General features: G+C 42.6%; 1 protein-coding gene across 3 annotated transcripts; it reads left to right on the top strand.

Annotated features, from left to right (window-relative positions):
* The first annotated feature begins 342 nt into the window (after nt 1-342).
* Nucleotides 343-9246, top strand: tmem38b (transmembrane protein 38B). Of its 3 annotated transcripts, none has more exons than XM_046375503.1 (6): nt 343-1139; nt 5613-5769; nt 6064-6248; nt 6452-6539; nt 7329-7446; nt 8363-9246. In XM_046375503.1, exons 1-6 carry the CDS (start codon nt 1016-1018, stop codon nt 8651-8653), a joined length of 963 nt encoding a protein of 320 aa, XP_046231459.1. In that variant the 5' UTR covers nt 343-1015; the 3' UTR covers nt 8654-9246. The 3 variants fall into 3 exon arrangements, with proteins under 3 accessions (XP_046231459.1, XP_046231461.1, XP_046231460.1); XM_046375505.1 differs by lacking the exon at nt 343-1139 and adding an exon at nt 1946-2101; XM_046375504.1 differs by lacking the exon at nt 343-1139 and adding an exon at nt 2164-2233.
* The last annotated feature ends 2206 nt before the right edge of the window (nt 9247-11452 follow it).

Below are 11452 nucleotides of genomic sequence, written 5' to 3'. Positions count from 1 at the left end.
ACAGAGCTATTGTTATTAGATCTGATTCAGTAGTAAATGGAGGTGAAAGGTTAAAGGCAAAACAAAGAGTCAGGGAGAAGGGAAAAAAATGAACATGGATCGACCAGGTGTCATCCTCATGTTGGCCGGAAGACAGCTGGACAAGCTGGACAAGCTGGACACACCATCCCTTAGTCTTTTATGTGATTATTCACCAAACCATTTCATGCAGCAAACCAAGCATGCAACATTTGTTTGGGATTTAAAAAAGGTAAAAACAATGCATAACTTGAACATGTTTGTGTTTATTGTTCTTCCACACACACAGCGTCACAGCAGGGTCAAACCGGTCCATGAATGTTGCTGGTGTCAACACAAGTTTCTGTGTACCGTCAAACAAAACAAAAGTGTGATCCAATTTCCTCATGTGATTGCGTACATCAGTGCTTTTACAACGTAAGGAGAAACAGCAGCCAAAACTAATGCTTCAATACTGTAAGTGCAGTCCTAATAGTTTATAATTCATAAAAAAAACATGCCTTTACTCGTGATTAAGAGGGGGTCTGTTTGCTTTTACAAATCCTGTACCATCGCCTCAGTGAGCCACATTCTGACACGTGATTGGCTCGTCGTGGCCTCACTCCTCCAATCACAAAGCCGCTCTGGCTCCGCCCGCCACATCACTAGCATGGCGGAAGACGGAGCAGGAATTCCGCGTATGCGCCGATGACAGCCTCGTTGATGGGGGCAACACCGATTATGACCATCCTGTGGCAGTACAGATCTGCTGGGAGGAGAGCCCATCACTAAAGTCAACGAACCAGCTGCGAGCAACTTGGCATCAGTTTATCCGCGGACACACACAAGCTGCTCGGGCCGCCGGTTGGTATCAGACTTGACAGACGGTGGATGAAGCCGAGCGGTGGCTCAGATGCTCTGAGTTGGACCGGTGCCTTTTCGCCACTTTGAACGCCTTCGCTGGGATTAACTCGGCTTGCGTTCTCTTGTTGTCGAAGAGTTTTTTGAAGACGAGATCATGGATTTGTTCGGGGTGTTGCATTTGGACGAGCTGTCTCACGGGCTGGCGAACTTGTCCATGTTTCCATACTTTGACATGGCGCACTATATCGTGTCAGTCATGGCTCTGAGGGAGCAGCCAGGTGAGTGACGCAAAGTGACGCAAAGTGCATGACAACTGTTTTCCTGTCTGCAGTTTTTTGGTTAAGTTTTTTGTAAGTCAAGCCACGCAGTTGTTGCGAATCGCCTTGCAAAAGTTTGTCCAGGTGAAACTTTAACTTGGATAATAAGCCAACAGCCGGTGACTTTAGTGAAAATGAAAAGTATTTCATATTTTAGTTTGTGCATGTAATCATTATCATTCTTATATGACATGACATGATATATTTAAGTATGGGCAATAATTCATTTGTATTATTAGATTTATTAAACTACTGCATCACCAGAAAAAAGTCCTGCATCCACTTTAAGTAAAGAAGTGTGACAAGCAAATGACTAAGGTGAGAATGTCTTCCATGCTGCCTAAAATGCTCATATTGGTAATGGGGAGTACATGAGTCTGTTCATTGTGACGGCGTAGGACTGACGTAGGACTGACGTAGGACACTCATGTAAAGTACAGAACAAAAACTGTGACATGAAGGAGTTTGGAGACACTCGTCTGTCACCTGTCTGCTTGTGTTTGCTCTCTTGGTCTGACAGAAACACTCTGTAACACACAAATGAAGCGGACTGAGTGAAAACACCTTTGAAACACAAAGTGTCTGACTGAGCCACAGTTGATTGTATCAGCTCAGACCAAAGGGAGACACCCAGCCAAGTCGGTTATGTCTCTGAGATAGTGTCTTCAGGGACAGGTGGACTTTAACTGCTCAGTGAGATGACTTTCCACTCTCGCACAAACACACAACAACAACAACACACACACACACACACACGCAATCCATTGTAGTCCCACTGCTCGAAATCTATTTTTGAAGTTGCCTTGCGAAGAATCTGAGCTACGGTGACCTCTTAACCCTTTGTCCTCTGTTCCCATTTATCCATCTGTAGTTGAAAGACAGAGACACAGAGAGTAAAAATATGGACAAACAATATGCCAGAGGTCAGTAAACACAACACAAAGTCCTTGTATCTTCTCTGCCCGTCCCTTCAAAACTGGAACAAAAGTCAACACTCAAAATGCTCAGGGAGCCTCTCAGGGTTTGTCTTCTTCCCCAGAAAGGAAAGGAATGCGGTAAACCATTCAAACCTCCTTCTCTTTTTCCTCTTTCCTGTGTGAAATCTTCCCTTTTAGTGCTGGAGCTGCTCAGGAAATGAGTAACTTTAGCATTTCTCTGGTAAATGTAACTTTCAAGGGGGCAAAATCAAACTCAAAGGCAAGTTTACTACTCTGTCACCGCAGTTTATGGTGGAGTTGTTTTAAGGAGATTTCTAAACATTGCTGTGAGTGGATTTATCGTACAGGACAAGGACATGGCAGAGGAGCAGTTGTTACACGACATTAACCAGAGATAAGCCACTTTTTTCTTATGCTGTGCTACCTGGAATGACAGAGGAAGAGAGAAGAAGAAAAGGGGAGTAACATTCAGTTGTAGATTAAGAGGGTTGAAGTTGAGGAGAAAAGATCAAGATGGAGCTTGGGAGTAAGTTTCAGGAGATGGGAGCTTGGATGTTTATCGTCACTGCTGCAAACTGTTTGTTAGCCACAGGACTTGTCTCGATATCCCCTTCCTTTATGTTCTGTGCTCCTGCATGTAAATAAAGTCCAGTGTAAATGTATTAATCTAACATTGTTTACACGTGTCATTTAATATGACTTCAAAAGCTAAACCAGTCTCAGATTACTGATACTGTGTCATCAGGTTCTGAGGACAGAAAGAGAGACAGATTTCCAGAAAGGGGACTGTCTTCGGTTTTGTTTAAATTCCTGGGAGAAACTGGGAAAATAGAAGACGAGCCACAACATGAACAACCACTCGACCTTTTCCGTAAGAGGTGGTCTAAGAGGAGAGAACAAGAGTAGAGAGGAAGACAGGAATAATAAAAGTAGGAATTGAAAGTACAACCTGCGCAGCACTACAGCTGAGGAATACGTGGTTTGTATTCCTCAGATTTGACTTGTAAATGTCCTCCATGTGCAAACCCGGGGACCAGGATCTCAGTATGGTGAAGGTGTGTTTGTAGCCCAGCATGTCAGAACAGTCCAAGTAGCAGGACTAACGACAACACAGCTAACGATTGTTGTCAAGATTGTCAGGATTAACAGTTTAGTCGATAAAATGTCAAAATTGTCCCAATGTACCAGAGCCCAAAGTGAGTCCTCTTGCTTTTTGTGTCCAGCCAACGTAAGAAGCCAACAGTTCAAACCCCAGAGATGCTTCACTCGCTGCCGTAAACGCCAAACATCAGCAACAAATCTTTACATTTAATGTTTGTCATTTGTTTGGCATTTCTGCTTGAAGAATGAATGAAATGATTCATCGATCATAATAATAGTTGGCGCCCGATTATTTTCACAGTGTGCACTTGTTGCATATATGGTCTGTATGTAGACTGAAATCGTTCTTTGTGAAACGTATTGTGCAAAAGTTTTCTTAAATGGAGCACCGCTTCTTTTCCCCTTCGGAGTTGGTGCTCGGCCACCAGGCAGGCTCAGACACTAAAGGAAACTGAAAATGATGGCGTAGTGTTGCTGTTTACCATGTAAACAATATCCTGCGCTGCGCTGAACTCTGTGCTAAAACTGCTCTTACTCCATTAAAGAGCGTTTATGTGAGGAGTGAGGCTCTCAGAAGAAAAGGGTGCCTAAGCCCAACTGCTGGCCTGTTTTACAACCACTCTTTCCTGTGTGACATTTGGCTGCATTTTTTTTCTGGCTTTTTTAACTCCCCCCTTTTTTTTTGTTTTGTTTTCAAACTTCCTCCTCTTCTAACTGTGGCAACTAGTTTTCAACCGCAAAAGTTCATGATACCAGACCTCATGTGCACTCATGACCTCATGTGCACTACTGGAGTGTATCCATGGATACACTCCAGTACACCAACTCCTAATTTCTAATTTGACAGTTTGATAGGCTCGTGATCCTGTGCAAAGAAGGACAAAAGACATAAAACCGTCTGGTTGATGCATTTCCCTTCTAAACTTTTTACATGCTTTATTTAAACAGCTGTTTAAAGCTCAAACATGTCAGATTATCCCCCCGCCCCCCATTTTTAAAGCAAAGAACAGAGAAAAGTACTAACAATCTAAACAGATTTGTGTGCCAGCACTTTGCGTTTTCTGCTTTACTGCCCAATTCATCATCTGACTACCACTTAGATTTATCTGGAGACCCTTAGGAGGGGCACGACCCCGTGGTTGAAAAGCATTGAACAAAACTACCTAACTGTAAAGTAGTTAAAACTAGCTCCACCTTAAGCAGATTAAAAAGTAAAGCGCTTCAGAATAATATCATTATAATAAATGGAATCATATGTCAGTCACATGAACATTTCACTGCTGAACAAGTGAGTACTTTTGGTATCTTTAGGTACATTTGACTGATTTTGCTAATAGATTTTAAATGGGCGGTAAATTAAATTTATTCTCTTGTTTTCATACTCTTTTAGAAATGAAAAGAAAGTTAAAAAAAAAAAAGCCATACAGACTGAACTCAGGGGGAGTCTGCAGGGAAGGCAGATAGAGCCGTAAATCCTCCTGGTGTACCGATCTCTCTCCAGGAGTCTATAATCTGTCTGTAATCCTCAGATTACCAGTATGGTCCTGTGTGTGGCCGTAGCGACTCAGGGCAGGTTTCTCACCTGTTTGAGGTGAAGTGAAACACGTATATCACAGTGTATGCTGGCAGCATCAACTCTGGCAGTAAAAGAGGTCAGTCTTAGACGGTATTTATGCCTGCAAAGGTAGATGGAGTTATGTTAAGGACAAACAGAATCAATGTGCTGTACCATTTTACCAAAGGAATTCTTCAAGATCTACAGTAAGAATAAAACGCAGCAGTTCACATGCTTTTTGAGTTGCCTGTAACTCCTGCAGTTAGAGAGAAAATGGCGTCAGTGGAAAAAGGAGTACAGCAGTCTTTTCAGACAGGGTGGAAACACAGAGGGAGCAGTGAGCAGCTGATGGTTATCTTACAGAACTGATGTTGTTTGTAACTGTAAATGTCATGCCTCCACTTCTGCACTTTGAACTGTCAGCCCAGTCAGACAAATAATGTAGCTGTGCTTGTTAAACCTTTCCCTTTATTAACTAGTTAATGATTATACAGTACCAGGGATTGGGACAAGGGCTAAAGTATCAAGCTTCACTGTCCTTTTATAACCTGACGTGCTGTAGACTTCACAAATGGTCTTTTAGTCTAGACTAAATGTTACTCATACCTGCAAAGTCTTCACTGCAGTGACGGGATTCACATAATGACAGTAATCATATCTGTGTTTAGTGCTTATTATGCTAAGCTTTCTACAACAGCAACAGTGATTGCAGGGTGTTCCCAGGCTTTTGCAGGCCCTGCAGGAATGTTAATTCCTCATGTATGGAGAATATACCATGCATTAGGGACTGAAGGAAATCCACATGACCCGCCTGATGAATATACTTCTGTCCTTGTGCAGGTGCTCTTGAGGTGTCCAGAGTTAGCCCCTTAGCCTGCTGGTTCAGCTCCATGCTCTTCTGTTTTGGTGGAGCTGTGCTGTCGGGGATCATGCTGGCCGAACCACCTGTCGCACCTTTGTCCAACAGCACCAGCGTCCTGCTCGCTTCCATCATCTGGTAAATATCTGAGTCTGAAAAAGGGAGGGGCAGGATAAGTGAGGAGCCTTTTTAAACTCTGAGGTAAAGGGGACATGTGATTGTACTACAATTAATTTGCCTTTAAGGGAGCGTGAAATGTGGAAAGAATTGGATGAGACAGAGAGGTTATTGTAAATTTCTACCTCTCAATATGAAGCCTTTGGTTCTCTCTAGTGGTGACACATATAATTACACTCTTCTACTGAAAAAAAAAAATACACAGTGCCCTCTACTGGTCAAGTCAAATTATTGAATCTGTATGTGTCTTCACAGGTACCTCGTGTTTTACTGCCCCATGGACCTGGTGTACTGCTGTGCTGCCCTGCTGCCTCTCAGGCTGGTGCTGTCAGGAATGAAGGAAGTGACCAGGACGTGGAAGGTGCTCGGAGGGGTCACCCAGGCGCACAGCAAATACAAGGACAGTCTGCTGGTTATGATAGCCATTGGGTGGGCTAAAGGTCAGTAGCTGGAGGTGCATGCTCAAGGAGTTTTATGGTAACATGGTTGTAACATGCAAGAACGATGAAGTAACAATACAGTAAAGTTTTAATTAATATCAAACCTGCTTCATATGAGTCTGTATCAACCATATGTCTCTGTACCCCCCCCCCCCCCCCCCCCCCCCCACACACACACACACACACACACACACACACACTAGGTGCCGGAGGTGGTTTGATGAGTAACTTTGAGCAGCTTGTTCGAGGTGTATGGAAACCAGAGACTAACGAGCTCCTCAAAATGTCTTAGTAAGTATTCTTCAGGACTCTGCTGATATCGCCTCAGGGTTTTTTTGTCTTATCTCTGTGCTTATAAAGCTGCATTTTTTTTAATGTACTGTGAGTGTAATGTGAAATTTAAAGGAATAGTTTCACATTTTTTATGGAGATTCCATGGATCTCCATAAAATAGTCCGGAAAACCACAAGTTGTCTTTTTTACACACTTTTTTTTCCCTAAAAATGGAACAAACAAAACATAGCTTATTGATTAGTGAGCTTTGGAGGTGCTGGTAAGTGGATTTTCCTCCATGTCAACAGAGCTAGGATAGCTGCCCTTGCTTCTATCATTTGAGCTAAGCTAAGTTAACCAGCTCTTTTATATTTACCTTGCAGATATGAGAGGGGTATTGATATTCTCATGTCGTTCTCGGCAAGAAAGTGAATTAGCAGATTTTACAAAATGTAAAACTCTTCTGAATTGAAGATGGAGACACTCAGCATGCTGAGGATGTTGTACAGCTGGCGCCTACGTGTAAAATCTTGTCAAACTTGTCCTTTTTGGTGCTTTAAGTCAGCATTGAAACCGATTTGAGTCATGTCCTCGAGGTGACATAGTTCACACGATGATGATGATGATGTGTGTGTGTGTGGGTCTCCAACTTGGTCATTTTGTGCACAATACTGGTGATATATGATGTGATGTCTTTGAAGTGTGTGAATAAAGTTGCCACCCTCACTATTTTAGACTTTTTAATCATTATTTTTTTGTCATATGTTATATCATAGCTGCTCTTTCTTTCATTGCATGTTTGTTTAGTCCCACCAAGATCACCCTGATGGGGGCGGTGCTGTTTGCTCTGCAGCAGACCCACTACCTGCCTCTCCAGAAGCACCACCTCATGCTTATCTACACCGTCTTCATCGTTGTGAACAAGGTCAGTCTGGTGTATCGTACCTAACGCTGCCCAAGGCGGCAGCAATTAAGATGCCAAACAGAAAGGGATGTTTAGGTCCATTTAATCTCTTGTGATAACAAAAAGCTATTTAAAACCCTGCTTTGTTTATTAATTCAGTCTTAACTTAGGTATAATGAATCTTTTGGCCGTAGCTCCCTGCAAGTGTCCTGTACTGTCCTGTCCTGTCTTCTAAATGACCTTTCTCCCTTTGCCTTTTTGAAGTTTTGGCTGATGTGACTCACATTAGCTCGGTATTACCCGCAGGGCTGGGGCTTTTGCATCATTTTCATCAGCTTGCATCATCCTCTCTTCTCTTCTCTTCTCTTCTCTGGGAACCTTGTGCTCTTGACTGAGACACAGATAAATCTACCATGTCTTCTTTCAACTCTCATTCTGTTAGCTCTCTCTGACTCTGATCTGTCAAATTAACGCACAGCCATTTCGTCAGATTTAAGAGTTGTGTCTAAACCTATTATTTATGATTTTTTGTTTCTGACGATGCCGATATCATCCTATGATGAAAAGTAGATACTAACATGTAAACTAAGCCAACATCACTTTGGCTTTCCATGCATGGCATATATTTTCAAGTGACCTGCAATAACTAGAACAGGCTGTAACCTGACATATGTTGACATATTAAGTACAATATAAGTTGATAGTTAGAAGTTGTTTTCAAACTCCATCGGGCTGACGGGGACTGCATAGCGGGCTGATGCTACTCTTTATCACCACAATCAACCTGCTTTAAGCAGTCATGTGATCCACTGTACATTTGAAACTGTAGCTGTTTTAAAGACAGTACAGCATGACTCTGTGATGAAGGACTTTGAGACGCTCCCATTTATTCAACATATATTTTAAACCTATGAACAAATTTCTTCCTCATTTTTAGTCACGAATGATGCTGACAGGTTCCTCCGCCTCACCGTTCGCCGCCATCGAGTCGGCCATCTACAAGGCCCTTTTCGCTGGCTACTCCCCGTATGCCGCCCTCACCGACAACGTAAAGGAAACGTGTAACGATAATGGCACAAGCAACACAACGACCTCCACGGCCACAACCAAAGAGTCCCGTGATAATGGGACAAAAGGGAAGCACACGTTCAAGGGACAGAGTGGATCGCTCAAAGCCAAAGAAGAGTCAGAGAACGCAGAGACAGCAAGCTGCAAGAAGAGCGACTAATCAACCTTGGGCCCATAGCGCCTTTTCACCTCAGAGCTGGGTTGTGGAGTCATCTCTGATTCAGATCTGTCATGTCAGGATGTAAACTTTCTGACTGCTGAAAGAGAATTTGAACAAGAGCCGACTCCAACCAACCCTGCACCTTAATGTGGGATTATCACCCCATCCTTGAAGTACTGTCTCGTTATGCTGTCCAATGTGACCATAATACTTGGGCTGATTGCACACCTGCAGTACAATGTGTAGCTTAATTTTTAATGTATATTTATAATGGGTACAAACTGTACCCAGATAATTTTCCTCTGGGTTTTGGGAACAGTGCTGTGCACCTGCTGATCTATGAATGTCTTAGTTATGGATTTCTCTCTGTATATATTCTGCTTCATGTAAATACTATATTTCCTACTCTGAAATGGCTAGAAGCATTTTTTAAAAGAGATTATATTCTACAATATTTTGTTTTATTTATACTAAATAATTGCACTCTTGATTGTATGATATTTCAAAATGAAAGACCACCTTTCATTGTATTCTGTGTCATTGGCGAATGTTTGAAAGCATGGGATTAAAACAGGTTTAAATACACCATAAAACTGTTTTTTGTTCCTGATTTGTAGCCTCTGACTTTATCACACAAATTTGTACAATTCAGTGAACATGGACCCAGCTGTATATTACCTCACTTTAAAGTATTGAACAGATCATTAGTCGCATTTCTAAATAAAATAAAATTTGTACATCCCTGACACAAATCGCTCTATTAGCAGCCTTTGAGTCGATATAAAGCAGCACAGCGTCCAGAAGTAACCTCCTCTATAGGCTGAAACATTGCATCAGTTTAACATCAGCGTCTGATTGATACCTCACCCTCTTTAAAAAGCTGCTGGAGAGAAATCGCCCTAAATCCCCCCAATTCTCATCTATGTAACCTCAGACAGTGAAGAACCCCCCTGTGAATACAAATTAAGAGCAGAAGAGGGGGAGTGTTGAAGAGAAAAGAGAAGATGTTCAAAAGATGATCAAAAGCGATACAGGTTCAGATGATGTACCTGTCTTTAATACACCTTGAGTCCACAGATGTCAGATGTACGTGTGCCAGCTACAGCTTTGTATCTCAGAAATGTTTCCCTGCAAAACTGCGTTGTGTGTTTGTATGTGTGTGTGTGTGTGTTAATCTTCCCTGACTAACGGTGAACCGTGTGACCTGGAAAACTGAAAGACACGTTAATAAGCCACTGTTTTCCTTGCACTGCCTACTATGACAAGAAGGCAGGTGATGTGACGGCAGCTCACAGCCTGAAAGATCCCAGACAATTCTCTTAATGAGGTCCGGACCTGTATGACCTCCTCCACAATTACTCATTGAACTGAGCGGCCCCCCCTGCTGTTGAGCCCCTGCTCCTTTCACTCCCTGCCCTTCACCTGCCCCACAGCACAACTCCTCGGCCTTCCTTTTATCCCCGGACCTTTGCCTGTTTTCCAATTGTCGGATGGAGAAAACGAATCCTTAAATGTGTGCCCACAAGGTGACCTACACGCACATATGCAGACATTGTATGCACATTGCTTGCACACATTCCTATACGCTTGACTTTGAACTCGCTGCAGAGGTCAGAGGTTGTGGATATAGCAAGGATGTGGCATGCTGTGGATCAGAAATATCAGATTCTTTTAGACACACACACAGCAATAGACACAATGTAAGAATACTGTAGCTACACAAACATGATGTAGACAAAATAATTGGGACACACCTCTTTATTGTTGAATTCAGGTGTGGGACTGTTTTTCTGGGGTTGGGCTGGACTCCTTACTCACAGTGAATTGAAATCTCAGTGTTTCAGCATACCAAGACATTTTGGACAATGCTATGCTTCCAGCGTTATGGCAGCAGTTTGTTGAAGGCCCTTTTCTACTCCAGCATGGCTGTGTCCCAGTGCACAAAGCAAAATCCATAAAGACATGGTTAGATGAGTCTGGTGTGGAAGTCCTGACCTCATCCAACACCTTTGGGATGAACTGGAACAGAGATTGTGAGCCATGTAATGGTCAATACTTTTGTCCATATAGTGTATTTTCCATAAACACGACTTTGAACCCGCAGTGACATCTAAATAGGTCAGGAACACACTGAGACTGTGGCATATTACCCACAAACAACGGAGAGGAACACACACACACACACACATATGCACATAGATGAAAGACAGCTTGGCTAAATACTGGGAAGCCATCAGGGCATGTCTGACACTGACAGCTTGTGTCTGTACATCAGTAGGATCCTTCGTTACCATGAACATGGATGCTGTACTGCATCTCAATGCAATCCCATACAAACCATCCTGCTGCCATAAATGCTCAGTAGGAAATCCGCAGCAACAATAATTAATAATTTTGTAATGATCTGCAAGATAAGACTCAGGTCATTGTGTCCTGGATCACACAGGGCCAAATAGCTCAGTTGAAGTATCTACAATCTGATGTGCCTTTCTCCAACTCCTTCCATCTATTTATGAAAGCAAATCATTCTGCAAACAGATTCCAAGCTGCAGGAGTTGCATACCTAAAATCCCCTTTTCCAGTTTCAAGATAGATGTTGGAAAAAACAGTGCAAATATGTCTGACAGAGATGGTAACTTCCAGCAGATTTCAGGTAGATTTATTTGTATAGGAGAGAAGGAAACTGGACATTGCAGGCCAGGGAGCAATGGAGAGCACAGGCCTGAACAGTAATGGTGCTCTGACATCACAGCTTTATTACTCACAGTTCCTGTTACATGGCTTTTTTATGATGTGGGT

Source organism: Scatophagus argus, chromosome 20 (genome assembly GCF_020382885.2).
Source record: "Scatophagus argus isolate fScaArg1 chromosome 20, fScaArg1.pri, whole genome shotgun sequence".
NCBI lineage: Eukaryota > Metazoa > Chordata > Actinopteri > Scatophagidae > Scatophagus > Scatophagus argus.
The sequence above is the reverse complement of the archived record's forward strand: the minus strand, read 5'-3'. Positions and strand labels throughout refer to the sequence as shown.